General features: G+C 53.6%; 1 protein-coding gene across 1 annotated transcript in view; it reads left to right on the plus strand.

The window, feature by feature from the left end:
- CNGB1 (cyclic nucleotide gated channel subunit beta 1) overlaps window positions 1-14,991 on the plus strand; it is a 58,521-nt gene that overhangs the window by 18,010 nt on the left and 25,520 nt on the right. The window contains exons 14-18 of the mRNA XM_054697504.1: window positions 3,682-3,769; window positions 4,389-4,425; window positions 10,218-10,380; window positions 12,130-12,237; window positions 13,979-14,136. Of these exons, the coding sequence (XP_054553479.1) occupies window positions 3,682-3,769; window positions 4,389-4,425; window positions 10,218-10,380; window positions 12,130-12,237; window positions 13,979-14,136 (554 nt within the window). The remainder of the gene's footprint in view (window positions 1-3,681; window positions 3,770-4,388; window positions 4,426-10,217; window positions 10,381-12,129; window positions 12,238-13,978; window positions 14,137-14,991) is intronic.

Below are 14,991 nucleotides of genomic sequence, written 5' to 3' on the forward strand. Positions count from 1 at the left end.
GGGATGCCCACCCACCTCAGTCCGTCTGTTCCTCTGTCTGGAAATCCCTGGGAGTTGGGAACTTTCCAGGAGTTGATGGCCCGCTGCTTCTGGGCCAGGCAAGAGGGGCTTGGCAGGGACTGGGCACACTGCTAGTAGGACAACCCAACCTTGAGTACATAGGTCCCAAAACAGCCCCTGGCAATGCTGACAGCCTCCCCCCCCCCCACAGAACTTGCTAGATGTCTTGGTGGCTGGAGATGTTTGTGCAAAATGTTTCCTGAACCACGTGGGTGGCTCATAGCCCTACAGAACGCCACTCCCCAGGGATTAATACCAGTCGTGATAAGAACGATCAAAATAATGCTTCCATTTGACTCACACTTGTTTCCCGCTGTGTGAAGGGAGATAACATCATTATCCCATTTCACAGATGAGAGGCTGAGGCTCAGTGACAGTGCCCTGCCTGTTGGAGTAGGGGGGGTTCTGCCGGCAAGTGCAGAACTGGGGTTCACTTGGCACCACAATGCAAGAAAGCTGTTGCCCAGTGTTCAGAGCTGAAGCGTCCAGGACCACACCTGTATGAGGAGGCTTTTTGATCTTTTTAAACTTTTTGTTGACGTAACATCACCTTATAACCCTGTAAGTTTCAGGCGTGCATCATTAATGATTAATCATTAATCATTAATGCGTTCCCCGCTGGCCCTTCTGCCCTCACTCAAATAAGCCATGTACGCGGAAAGACTGAGGGAATCTTCTAGGGCACTTGCCCAGGGCCATACAATGATTTCTTTTCTTTTTTTTTCAAAGATTTATTTCTTTATGCATACAAGAACTGGGGTGTAGGCCAAAGGTGTAGGGGGTGAGAGGATTCACCAGAGTCAGAATGGGAAGCAGAACAGGCGGATTTACTGAAATACACTGCTGAAGGGAGCAGCGGGCGAGACAGGAGAGGTCTGCTGCGCCCTGTGGGTAGCTCCCTGGCTGGGATCGAACTCATGCTGTACTGCAGTGGCTGCAAGTAGCTTCATAGAGCTGTGACTTAACCCCTTGTGCCACCAGGGAGGCCCCCATACAGTGATTTCTTGACCTGATTCTGGGATTGACTTGACCAGAAGCCCTGACTGGGACTGTGCTCTGAGAACTGAGGAGTCCCCTATGTCTGTTTCAGGGAAAGCAAATCCACTCAGACCCCTCACAGCAAGTGGCCCAGCCCACTGTTTTGTTAGGGCAGATGTCTCCCTCAAGAATGGGGGACACCTTCCCCTCACTATTTTTGAGGGACCCACAAAGACATTTTAATTTCCTTTGAAGTCAAATCCCCCCAAATGGGCTTGTAGATGGAAGAACCTGTTTTAAGTTTGTTATGAACATAGGGATCTTCATAGAAATGCGGTCACAAAATAGTTTTAATTCTATTTTTACAAATGAAGGGGCCCCGTGAAAGTCATAGTGTGCTTTAGCTTTTGTGACTTGTCTCTTTAAGGAAATCTGTTTCTTCCTGGGCAGGGTAGAAAGTCTGACTCTGCTAATCCTGGAAATATCTGTATGATAAGGAGAAATCAAGTGAACGGGGTGTCTGGATGATCCAGACACCCCTGACTCCCCCCCTTTCTTCCCCCCAACCCTGCCCGGTCACAAGGGACCAAGCAGGTGCTCAGAGGCTGGCAGCGGAGTATTAAGGACATGGCCTTGGGGTTAGAGACACGTTGCAGAGCCTATGTGACCATAGACAGACAATCTGACGTCTCTGGGCCTCCAATTTCTAAACTGGGGGCAGCATCCATCACAGGTTGGGGAGCCACTGTGTTGACCCCGTGCCTGGCACACAGCCCATGGGATCTGCTGTGCTAATATGATCACCTGCTGATTCCCATGCCCAGGCTGCTGGCTCCTAACTGTCTGGGGCTGCTGTCCCACCCTCACCTCCTTAACCACCTTGGGAGGGCTGCCACTTAGCCCAGGGAATCTAGGTTTTCTGGGTAACAGGCACAGCAGCGCATCCTCGGTGAACCCCTGGCAACAGTAGTCTGTGGGCCGGCCTGGGGCTGTCAGGAAACAGAACCTGATTCCAATACACAAATCACATTACCCCTGGTCCTGAGCCATCTTTTTTAAAAAAAGATTTATTTTTTTTATTTATGCATACAAGAACTGGGGTGTAGGCTAGAGGTGTGTGTGTGTGGGGGGGGCAGGGGTGAGAAGATTCACCAGAGACAGAGTGGGGAGCAGAACAGGCAGATCTACTGAAATCCACTGCTGAGGGGAGCAGTGGGTGAGACAGGAGAGGTTTGCTGTGCCATGTGGATCAGCTCCCTGCCCAGGGATCAAACTCATACTGAAGTGGCTGCTGATAGCATGATAGTGCCGAGACTTTAATCCCTGCACCACCAGGGAGGCCCCCTGAGTCATCATTTTAACCCAGAGGTCACACACAGACATCTAAGGGTCCATTCTAGCTGGAAGACATGCTGTTTGGGGTATCTGCATGTTAATATAGACATATTAATTTGGATTATCTATCAGCATCTAACAATTCAGAGATTCTACCTTTATTTTTTATTATTGTTATTATTTTAAATATTTATTTATACAAGCACTGGGTACAGTCAGAAGCACAGGAGTGTGAGAGAATTCAGAGCCAGAGTGGGGAGCAGAACAGGCAGACTGACGAAGCACACTGCTGAGGGGAGCAGCAGGTGCGGCAGGAGAGTTTTGTGCTCCATGTGGGACCCTCGCTGGGGATCGAACTGGCACGGCAGAGGCTGTGGGCAGCTTTGCAGCCCAGCGCTCAACCACTGCGCCACCAGGGGAGGCCCTATTATTATTTTTTAAATTAGAAGATTCCATTTTTAAAATTGGTAGTTCAGGTTCCTTTTAAAAATTGGGACATAAGAACTGGAAGATGTGGTCACCGGGCCCTTGTTTCTCTTGCCAAATGAGGTTGCCAACTCAGAAGAGCGTGTGTTCTCTGATTTGCCATAGTCCTCCCTGCTCCCTCCCTATAACCTCCCCCTGACCCCATCACTCCTGTATGCCTGCAGGGACCAGGGACCCCTGAGACATTCAGAAGCTTCAGTGTGGCTCTGATCTCATGACTTGGAAAGGACCAGGGCCTGCGGTAGAGGTTTGTGTGCTGTGGTACAATTTGCTGTGCGATTATGGGAAAGTCAATTTACCTGTTTGGGCCTTATTTTTCTCATATTCCCTGCCTCTCCCTGTATCATCAGAGGTGACTAGAGACTCTCAGATGAGAAATGCTGGGCATATATCTTATCTTGAACACGATGTAATGTCCTTTGGTCACACGCCAGAGAACAGCACCTCAAGCCATCCTTCATGCTTGTCTTGGCACATGCTGTTCCCCCTTCCTGGACACCCTTCCCCGCCTATTTCTCATAGTCAATTCAGCATCTTCAAGAGCTGGGTCACAGACACCTCCTCTGGGAAGCCCTCCATCCTAGGTAGAACTCTGGCTGTGCCCTTCACTGTCCTTTGCTCGAGTGTGTGTGTCTCAGACGGGGGGATCGTTAGCTGGACTTGGGATCTGCCGACCCCTGTGCCGGCAGCCTGGTGTGGGCGAGACCTACTCCTGGGCATCTTTGTGCTTGGCTCAGGGCACAGAACCTGGCACTCCGCAGGCTTCAGGGATAGTTCAACACCTCTAACCCCGACCCTTTCCTCCCGCCCCTGGGTGCACAGTGTCCGACTGGATAGCTGTCTGGTGGCGCAGATCGGCCAGGACCCAAGTGAAGTAGGCGGGACCCAGGCCAGGAGGGCCTCACGCCAGGTATGTAGCCACAGGCCAGGCTCTTGGGAGACCTCTGAGGCCTGAGCTGGCATCAGTGGAGGGGGCTGGGCTTTGTCTACTTCGTTTACAGGGCATTTTCAGACAGGACAGTGGGGGGTGCGACTGTGGGGCCTGCTCACATCAGGGGTCAGATAGTGTCGCCACCCAGGGGTCTTGGGTGACACTCAGGGGCTGTGGGTGGGAAGAAGGTGGCCTGGACAAGTGACCTTCCCATGCCAGGCCTCAGGGGCCACCTTTGTAAATGGCACTCCAACTCCCTCTCTGGGGGGGTATACCCAGCTGTACACTGGGCAGTGCAGTGCCAGTGGGGGTGCTGTGGCCACTGCTGCGGCTGCTTTGTCCCCACCTGCACAGGGCTGTGTGCGGAAGTTCCCCTGTTCCGTGGGACAAGCCCAGGTGTTGGGGCCCGGGCTGCCGTGTGCACTGCTCTCCTCAGGGTGGAGGCCACCTCCCGGGCGCCCCAGAAAGCAGGACCTGACCAGCACATCATGGCAAGGAGCAGAGCCATCCCGAGAGGACCCCTGAGGGAGACCTCCTGACAGGTCCCGGACGGGGTGGGGCATGGCCCCAGCTGCTGTTTCCACTTGATTTTCTGCAGGCACTGCAGGAGGAGGCCCAGGCCGCCCGCTCCGGAGGTAGGTGTGAGGAGTGGGGTGGGGTGGGGTGGGTGGCAGTTGCACAAGGACATCGGGGATACTTTCAGGCTGAGCCACCTCCCTCCATCTCCATCCTGACAGCCCCTCTGCCTGCTCTGTCCTCAGGCAGAACCCACGCCCCGCATCTTGGGGTCACGTTGTTTCAGAAGCTCTAGGGGTATACTCTGCTGTACCAGGCCACACCTTCTTTAGCCCCAGCCCCTCTGCTGTGCTGGGCTCTTATGCTCAGCGAGATAAGTCAGAGGAGGAGACGCCACGTGATTTCACTCATACGTAGACGGTAAAGAGACAAAATGAAACAGGGAACATGTACCTCAACTCTGACAGCAGAATGGGGGTTACCCTTGGGGGTTGGGGGAGCAGGCAGGAGGTGGGCTGGGTGGAGGGCTTGACTGGATGTGTGCGGATGGAGACTAGCCTGTGGTGTAGGCCTGGGGTGGTGTAGACAAATGTGGGGAGAAGCTGTACACCTGGTATTTATGCAGTTTTACAAAAAAAATCTCAGCAGAAAAAAAAAAAGAAAAAACAAGCCCCAGGGGGGATGGCACTGAGGCCCCTGAACCCCACTTGCTCCCTCCTGCCACCCCTACCCCTCACTAGGGCTGTGGCTCTCTGGGCTCCTGGTCACCTCAAATACAACGTGTACCAGCGGAGGTTGGGGCTACCCTTGCTAAGGTGTATCCCAGACTCCACGCCTCTTGTTGAGCTGCTCTTGCTGAGACCTGCAGGTGTCCCCTGCTCACACTTGGCTATTACCTACCACCACCCGGTCCACGACAGGGGGGCCGGAACCCGGGGGCTGGAACCCGGGGGCTGGGCACCGGCTCCTTACTAACCTCCCTCAAGCCCCCAGTGCTCAGGCTGCCCCGGGAGGTGGATGGGCCATTTCACAGATGAGAAAGTTGAGGCCCATGTGGTCAGGATGTGGCCGTGAGGTCAAGGGCACAGACCCACGTTCCACTCTCGAATCCTCCCGCGGTCTCTCTGTGTGACTCAGAGCCAGTGCTCTGGCTTCTCCTGGCTTCTAAATCAAGAAAAGGGGGGCAGCAAGTATACCTACTGTCATGGGTTGCTGGGAGACAGAGAAGGGGAGACAGTGCGTTGAAAGGGCCCGGCCCTGTGGCTGGCTTTGAGGGAGGAGCCTGCCAGGCAGCCTCGAGAAGGGCCTGGACCCAGGTCTCCTACCCCTGTGTCCTGAGCTTGTTCTGTGTCTCGTTAGCTTCAGCACAAGGCTGTAGGAAGCTACTAAATCTCTACCTCACACAGGTGAGTAAGACCAGCTCACCCAGGTGCAGACGCAGTGGCCTGGAGACGTGACCTCCGTGTGCCACTTCTCCAGTGTGGACCCAGAACCAGCAGCGCCGGGTCGCCTGGGAGCTGGCTGGAAATGCAGATTCTCAGGTCGCGCCCCCGACCTGCTGAACCAGATCTGCATTATAACAAGATTTCCTGGTCATCTGTCTGTACCTCAGTGCTGCAGAGGCGATGGCCTTGACCGCTGCTGCTTGTCGGAAGCACAGGGGAGGGTGACGTCTGGAGCAGGGGCTCGCCCAGACCAGGAAGTGAGACTCTCCAGCCTGGGGCTGGGCAACAGACGTTTCCAAACCTAGCCGAGGCTGCCATAGGCAGGTCGGTTTGGAAGCCGGGGCTCCGGGGAAGGCCTCACTTCTGCTTGGTTGTGAAATTAAGCTCCGAGTTTCCTTGGGATGGAAATCTGACTGGCTAAGAATATTTGAGTGCGGAGTTCATGAGTCTAAGAGCCTGAGGAGCTTTGGGTTCTTTCATTCTAACTATTTTGAGTCTGAGATGGGAAAGGCTTGGGGGTTGGTTAGCAGCGAGAGAACATGCGAAGTTGGGGCCTGGGGACTGTCCATCAGAGCTGTTGGTACATCAGTCCTGTGACTTGGTGACGCATTCGAGGTTGAACTCCAGGGACAAGAGTGATGCTGCAGGCCTTGGGCGGGGCTGCTGCAAGCACAGGCGGGTCTGTGCTGGTGCCAGCAGGGAGCAGCCCTGCTGCCTTGCCTCCTCCAAACCTGTGCTCCTGCTTGCAGCCCCCAGACCTCTACCCGAGACCCGCTGGCCTCAGCAACATGGCTAAGCCAGGCCGGGACGTGGAGCTGAATCGCCTGGTCCAGGACCAGCTGCCTGGCCAGGCGGCCCCTCCAAACCTGGTGGACCACCTCCCCAATGTGCCCAGCTACCGCCCACCCATCACCCGCATCCCTGTCCTGGTCTCCCGGAGAACAACCTTGTCCAACTCCAGCTTCGCCAAGGAAACCAGGAGCTCCATCCGTCGCCTAGGTAGCGTGATCTCGCCCACCCAGCATGCTCGGCCGGGATGTGTGCTTCTGCATGGCTTGTGCTGATTCCAGCCTGGGGGCCGTGCCATGGTCTGGGAGCACTAGTTAGGTGCCCAGAAAACCACCCCGAATTCCCCTGCTGATCAGTGCCTTCATCTTACTGTGTGGTGATTGAAAGGTGTTAATCCCTTTCTCCTGGCGGCTAAAATTCCACAATTAGCAATTCATTTCTTTGGGTTATTTAAGGCTTTCTGCAGATCTTTTTTTTTTGACAGGTAGTCACTCACACCAGAGTCTAAATAAGTCACTCAACTCTCCAGGACAAGAGGTTGGGGCAGGGAGTTGGGTGACCGAGACGAGTGAGCAGAGGGGAATAGAGTGTAAGAAATTTTGGGGGGTCCATTGTGGATAAAATCTACTGTCCTTGAGAGATGGCTGGGAGAAAACTTTCTAAAGGTTATTGATATCCTCCCAGCAAATCCCTCTCGGGAAGAAATAGACCTTCAGGTGCCAACTGGGAGACCAATGGCCCAGTGTGGAGGATCCATCCAATTATGACAAGACCCCACAGTGGCCTACAGGCTCTGGGTGCTTGCTGGCTGAGGACGGAGTGCTAGGGGGTCATCCTGGCACCACTGCTGGCACTGTTACCTTCTGCCCTGACTCCAGCCAGGCCTGTCCACTTTCCCTTGTGATTTGTTTGTTTTTGGACAACACCAGGCGAGGGTGCCTCTGTGATAAGCAGACAGGTAGAATTGAACATTTCCTTGATCCACTCTCCTCCCCTCTACCAGGCTTGGGGTGGGCACAGAGTGGGCAGGGAGGTAGCCCATGAATCATCCCTGGGGGGCCTGGGATCGCATCCCAGTCTTAGTCTTCTAGGCAAACCTTAAACCTACTCTCTCTAATGGCTCCAACTCCAGCCCCACAAGCTCCTCCCTTTATTTGCTTACTTCTTCTTTCCATGGATTCACTTCTTTTATTTAGTTAAGTGTATTCAAACAGGAAACTTGATCTTCCTATAAATCGAAGCATGGCTTGCCATAAATCGAAGACATATATAGAAACAGGCACAAAAGCTGAAAACAAAGTCGTGCTGATAGTTTCTAGAGAAATCTGCTAGTCTGCTGAGGAATCTCCACTGAGGTCTGCTCTCAGGGCCACAGAGGGGGGGTTAGGAGATGTTGGGGGCGCTGGAGGCCATCCTAGCGCTAATGGAGACTTCTCTGCACATTCAGCATCCAGCGAGAATTGAAATGGGACAAATGCTCTCTCGCCACGTGACCTGTTGCCTTGTCTGTGTCATCCCAAATCAACTTGTGTTTCCCTTAGCCCTGGGGAGCTCCAAATTTTGGAAATATTCCCAGAGTCCTGGGCCAGTGGGCTGGCTTGTCTACAGAGACAAGGGAATGGCGGTGCAGGGAGCACCTGCTTTCAATGCCCCTGCTCGGTGCCTCTGTGTGGTGTGTGCTGGTCACCGACCTGAGGATGAGCAAGAGTTTCATCTTGGAGCCGGGCTGCCGGCCTCCAAATCCCTGCTCTGCCGCCAGTTTTTCCATGTCTCTGCTTCATTTTCCTTATCCACCAAACGGGAACAGAAATAAGGATCTGGCAGAGTGGCTGGGCAGGGGGAGAGTTAATATATATAAAGCATTGCAAGTTCAGTGAAACAAATGCTTGGCAGGCACATAGGAAGTGCTTACTGTAAATATTATTATCGTCTGAACTAATTTAATCAGGCAATCTTATTCTTTATATTTTTAATAGTATTATCCCTGCTCTCTAAATCAATATAATACAAACTAATATCATTCCTATTTTGAATTCTGCTTTGCCAAGCTGGTGGAAAATGAAATACCAGGCTTAGGGGTTTCTCTACATCTATGGGAGGATTGGGGTAGCAGGGTCTGACTCCCGATGAGGCAGTTGCTGCGGGGCGCAGGCTCCAGAGCCAGGCTCATGGATGCAGAGGCCGGGCACATTCTGCCCCAGGGGGATCATGCTGGGGGTTACTCAGCAGCCTTCACCCACCCTTTTTGAGTGGGTGCCCTTGTCCAGGCTGCTCCACACCCCTCGGCCGCCCTCCAACTTATGCCTCAGGCCTACCTCATGCTCTCTCCTGCTTTCCACAGCCTGGGACATCAGTTTGTCTGGCTAAACTTCTCCCTTGTTTCAAAATGTACCCCCTCCCCTCACTGGGGCTATGGTGGAGGCGTCCTGGGGTGTGGCGTGAGAACCGTTTGTAGAGGTGTGACCCTGGACCCCTGAAACATACATGCCTCGCTACCCACTGGGAAGGTATGCACCTGCCTTGTAGAGCCCAGGCTGCTTCTGGCTGCTGTTTGGGGGTCGTGCTCATGTATGGTGGTGTATCTGGGCCTTTGCCAGCCCCTCAGCATCCTCTGAGCTGTGCCTCAGGGCACACCTATCCCCATAGGCCCAGGGTGGGTAAGGAGTCCTGAGCAGGGCCATGCCAGGCTCCTTGGGATGACTCAGTTCAGTGGGACATGGCCCCAGGCCTGTCAGAGACTGGGAGAGGGATTGAGCTGGTGAATTTCTGGTGCTTCTGGATGTACAGAAACAAGGAACTACCAAAACGGGTATCCAACGAGGGAGAAACACACTACAGAAATGAGCTTACTCTCCACTGGAGAAACTTCCAGGTGTCTCCACTGAAGCGCTACAAGAGCGTGAAAACTTATGTCCTCCTGGCCTAGGCCTGGGGAGGCATGGTCACCCCTACCTTGAGATTGGGGAAACTGAGCCCCAGACTGGGGAAGCAGCTGAGCCAGGCTTTGCTAGGCCTGGTCCTAGGACTCAGTGTCCTTATGACCCCTTCCCGAGCCCCGGGTCCTTGGTGCTTCTCCAGGCTGGAGACCAGACTGTGCTTTGGAGAGCGGGGCTCCGGGCGGTGTCCAGGAGCTTCCCCTGCTGCTGTGTCTCCTTTTGTGACTTCCAGCCTTGTGACTGAGGTGGCCGTGGCCTCAGGCCCCTGGGCTCTGCATTCTCTCTCTCTCTTTTTTTTTAATATTTATTTATACATACAAGAGGTGGGATATAGGTCAGAGATGCTGGGGGGTGATAGGATTCACCAGAGACAGAGTGGGGAGCAGAACAGGCAGACTGACTGAAATACACTGCTGAGGGGAGCAGCGGGCGAGCCAGGAGAGGTCTGCTGTACCATGTGGGTTGCTCCCTGGCAGACCAGGGATCAAACTCATGCTGCAGAGGCTTCGGATTGCTTCATAGTGCGGTGCTTAACCCCTTGTGCCACCAGGGAGGCCCTAGGCTCTGCATTCTTGCACCCTGCATGGAGCTCTCCTTGGGGGCCCTGCAGGGAGGGGAGGCTACCAGAAGCCCCCCCACCCCCAAACCCTGATGTGGTTCCTGTGGCTTTCTGCAGCAACACAGCAGGCCCCGGGGCTGGCTTCTCTCTCACTGACTCTGTCCCCTCCATCTTTTCCCCAGTGGCTGCCACGAAGGAGCACCCGGAGGTGCAGGTGGAAGATGCTGACGCTGACAGCCGCCCCCTTATAGTAGAAGAGAAACCTCCCTCCCCTGTGGGGCAACCACCTTCTCCGGCCAAATCCGACACCCTCGCTGTCCCGGGATCGGCCACGGGGACCCACAGGTCACCTTTTATGCTTCTCTTGGCCTTTTCACAGCACTGTGCTCCCATTTGTCAGATGAGGAAACTGAGGACAGAGAGGGGGGAGAGGAGAGGTAGTGGCCCAGGGTCACTCAGCGAGTTGGTGTCAGAACTGGGGATTCTTCTCCATTCCCTCCATCCCCTCGACTCCCCTTCCTGCCTAGACCCCAGCCTCCTGCCTCCTGCTGATGGAGTGGGCCTGTGGCTACCTTGTTCCTGTCATCCATCCATACCTCCCTCCCTGCATCCCTCCCCAAGCCTCTGTCGATGTCTTCAGGTGTCAGGTTCTGCTCTAGGTGCTGGGGAGGCCTGTCAAGGCCTGACATTCTAGTGGAGCTGAATGTGGAGCTGCCATTCTAGTGGCACCAGAGTGAGCAATGAACAAGTCATCACGTAAGCAAGGCTGTGGCAGAGAGTGCCAGCGTGAAGGTGGCTGGGAGAAACTGGGCGCCTGCGCTGGAGCCTGGCTCAAAGAGGGGAGAATTCTGAGGCTCAGGGGTGGAATCAGCACTGAGGGCAACTGATATGAGCCAAAGAGCCACGGGAAGCGCAGGCCGGGCAGAGGGACCCGGTGGTGTGGAGTAAATCCCTGCTTGCCAATTTCCAGATGGGAGGCGAGAAGCAAGTTGTGGAACCTTTCTAGTCTTCCGTTTTCCCATGCTGAGTGGGGATGAGACTTCACCTGTCTCCTGGTGCTTGAGTGTTCAGCAAGCTGTGGCCTGAGAAGGGCCTAGCACTGGGTCAGGCATGGGGGGTGCTGGGGTGTAGCAGCTGATTTAAGTCCACCCTCAGGACTCTTGGACTGCAGGAGAGGACACCCAGGCTGGGTACTGGAGGGCTGGGTGTGGGTCCCTGCTTTGGGACTCGTGACCCCCCCTAGTCTTCTCATGTGTGGCCATGTTTTAGAGTGTGAAAGAGGCAAATGCATGAGTTTTGCCCTCCTAAGTGACTTAGTTTAAGAGACTTCTGGACTCAAGCAAAGGCTGCATATCCTTCTTTCTGCATCCCTCTAGAAGCCCAGCTGGTGGAATCCCGAAACTTGGTGGTCGAGCATGGGAAGATTCAGACTTACACATGGTCAGCTAAGACCCCAGGGCTCCGACGGTGGCACTGCGTGGCAGACTTGAATTGAAAGACAGGGGACCCTGATCTTATTCAGTCTCTGTTCTTCAGTAGGGAGCCGGAAGCTCAGGAGGATATGGGGCTTTCCCAGGGTCACACCCTGAGCTGGAGACTGAACATCATTGCCACAGGCATTCTCTAGCAGCTGAGAGTGGTGTGTTCTAGAAGGGAAGTAGTGTTGAGCTGGGAGGGCAGAGACTTTAGACTAGAAGGGGAAGGGAGAAAGATGTTCATGAAGAGGCTCAACTGGATGGTAGGTATTTAGTTGGGTGGATTGATCCCATTTTACAGAGGGGGACACTGAGGTGGCTCAGAGTGTTTAAGTGACTCGCCAAGGTCACACGCTGCTAAGGGGCAGGGCTGCCAAGTCATAGTCATTACTTACTGCTAGGCTGAGGGACGATGCCAAGATTGGGGTCCAGAGATGGCGGTGCCCTTCTTCTCTCCTTGTGTCTCCCTGCAGGGAAATGAGGACCCTTCAGCTATATCATCCCCTGCCCCCAGCACCCCATGGATTCACTTGGGGTGATCCGAAGGACTTGGAGTGGATGCACTTCCCCCTGGATCCCTGTCTTCACTGAAGACATTTCCATGTCTGTGTCCTTGCAGGAAGAGGCTGCCCTCCCAAGATGATGAAGCTGAAGAGCTCAAGGCGTTATCGCCAGCTGAGTCCCCTGTGGTCGCCTGGTCGGATCCGACAACCCCACAGGGCACTGAGTGAGTGGGGGTACCCTCTGGGGCCTCAGAGTCAGAAGGGCGGGTAGAAATGAGCAGACCAAGGGAGGTGTCTGTGTGGAAGGAAGATTTACCGGTGGCTGCCGAGTAGCAATCAGAGCTGAACCCAGGCTGCTTCTCGCTGGCCAGTTCTGTCCAGAACCACAGACAGTGGGCCCTGGGGAGTCCATAGCTTTACGAACTTCCCAGGTGATTTGGAGGCAGCTGGTCTGCGGAACAATGTTTGGAGGTCACAGTGAAGGTGTTTGGACTAGTATCTCTGACGTCTAGCTGCGAAGGTTGGGTCAATGGGGGATGTGTTCCTGAAGGGTTTGAGACTGGGCTGTGGTCTGGAATCCCCATCACAGCCCCTAGTATGACTGCAGTTAACTCTGGGCTTTTCTTCTGATAATCTACCCGTAATTTTGGAGCCTATGTTTAACAGAGTCATGGAAAGCTCAGAAAGGCTAAAGGAACAGGAAAATATCTCAGTTTCACCTATAGTCCGGTTGTCCATTTTGGCATATGGTGGGGTCACATCTCATACAGTGGGGAAAGGAGTAAGGTTGGGACCTAATATCACAAAATAAGCAGAAATAATATTAAAACAGGCAGGTCTAATATTAAAAATTACCCTTGAAAATTCTTAATAAGCTCAACATGGAGATGCACGTATTAGGTAGGTGAAGCTGCTGTAACAAATAGACCCCAAAGATTCAGGGACTTAAGAAACCGAAGCTGTCTTAGATGTCACAGTGGTGTCACCAGGGGTGTTTCAGGTTGGTGGAGGGCTCTGCTCCATGCAGTCATTCAGGAACCCAGCCAGCAGAGACTCTGCCACTTTGGTGTAGCTTGCAAGATCCTGCTGTCACCACTAGAAAGAGAGATCTCCAGATCTAGTGAGTTGCAAGTAGCATGTTACTCACATTTCATTGCTGAGAGCTCACATGGCCACATCTGGGAAATGTGGCCCTGCCTGGGTGGTGAGTACTCCCAGCAGGTGAGAATGATGTGGGCTCTTACCTCTACCACAACTGGGTGCTGCGTCCCATCAGGACCCACCACAGGTTGTCTCCAGGCTGGCTTCCTCAACTGAACCCGAGAGGAACAGTTAACTGGAGTTTTGATGCCTTAATATATGGGGAAAAATCTGTATACATGAGTCCTACACTCAGCTCAGTGAGTCAATTACAGGAAGCTGGTTCTCACAGGTGTCTCCACTCCCCCAGGGTCCTCACCCACCCCGAGCAGAAGGGCAGGCAGCCCCTCTTTCATTCTCTGTCTGTTTCTTTCTCTCTCTCTGCAAATTCATCAAATTTAATTCTTAAAGTTAAGGCATATAGCTGAAGGATTATATAATATATCTCCATTTTTTTTTCCTACCAACTATTTCCTAAGACTAAAAAAGTAGTCCTGCCCTCTGTGATCTGTCCTGGATGTGTATTTCATGTGACCCCCAAAGTGGAACTAACAGCCCTGAACTGAGTCCCAACAGTTTCCCCCTCAATTTCAAGAGGAATCAGTCTATTCAGAGTAACTCATCTGAGTCAGAGGCAACTTGGTCCATTTTCTAGAAGCTGGGCCAGCGCACCAGGCGTTATCCCCAGGCTGAATTTCCTCCAAGGACATATTAAAGTAGTTTTGCTGTTTCTGATGTCAGAGGGGCACTGGGGCAGGATTTCCTCCATCAGGCCTCGTGGGTCCTTCCCTCTCAGTTGCTCAGCTTCAGTGGGTGTTTCCACAGTGGCCAGGACCGCGCGTCCTCCACAGCCAGCCAGAACAGCGCCATCATCAATGACCGTCTCCAGGAACTGGTGAAGCTTTTCAAGGAACGGACGGAGAAGGTGAAGGAGAAGCTCATCGATCCTGATGTCACTTCCGATGAGGAGACCCCCAAGCCCTGTGAGTCCAGAGCTGGGGAATGGCCACGTGCCCAGGGGGGGAGCGGGGCTCCTAAAATCTCCTGTCAAATCATGGCCCCTGGAATGCTGGGGTGCACAAGAGAAGCACAGGGCACCTCTCTGGACTGTGGGTCCATAGGCAAAGGGTTAGTTGAATAATCAGGAAAGGAGGTGAAAGTTCTGGCCAATGACCCAGCTGTACATGGCTCCCCTTCTGCAGGAAAGGTGCCCTCATTGACCTGCTCCCTTCCCACTGGCCGGCAGCGGGTGACCTCAGGATGTGTCCCTGACTCTTACACTCAGATGGAATTAGAGAGCTTATTTTTCAGAGGCTTCCACTGCAATATTCCTATGGGGCTACTGACAGTTTCTTGCTTTTGAGGTCCCAGGAGGATCTAAGAACCATGCTGTCTTATCAGGGAGGCCTTCTAGGTCTTTCCAGAAGACAGCTACACCTTATAACTCATGGTGACAAACACTGGGCCTCGCAGAACCCGTCTTTACAGTCCTCAACCTGGAAACAGCCATATTGAACCCATAAGGCTACTCTCCAGGGGCCAAAAGTCATCGCTGTTGAGGCAAAAGAAGGCAGAGCCCCTTTACTATCTTGTTTTAGTGATGAAGGGGCTGAGATTCCTGCTCTGAGAAACCTAGGGCAGTGTTTCCCTGACTTTCGACCCCGGGGGGTTGAAGTCCCGGGTACAAACACCTCCAGCCCTCCAGAGGAAACCAAGGGGGCCCAAATATAGATAGAAGCAGACATTCAATTCAAGCATCCATCTTGCCCAGAAATACCCTGTTCTGGAAAACTCCTGAGACCAGAAGCTGCTAAGAGTTTGGGGAGGGTACCTAGGTC

This window comes from Talpa occidentalis, unplaced genomic scaffold (assembly GCF_014898055.3).
Source record: "Talpa occidentalis isolate TD23 unplaced genomic scaffold, MPIMG_talOcc4v2.1 talOcc4.17, whole genome shotgun sequence".
NCBI classification, from domain to species: Eukaryota; Metazoa; Chordata; class Mammalia; order Eulipotyphla; family Talpidae; genus Talpa; species Talpa occidentalis.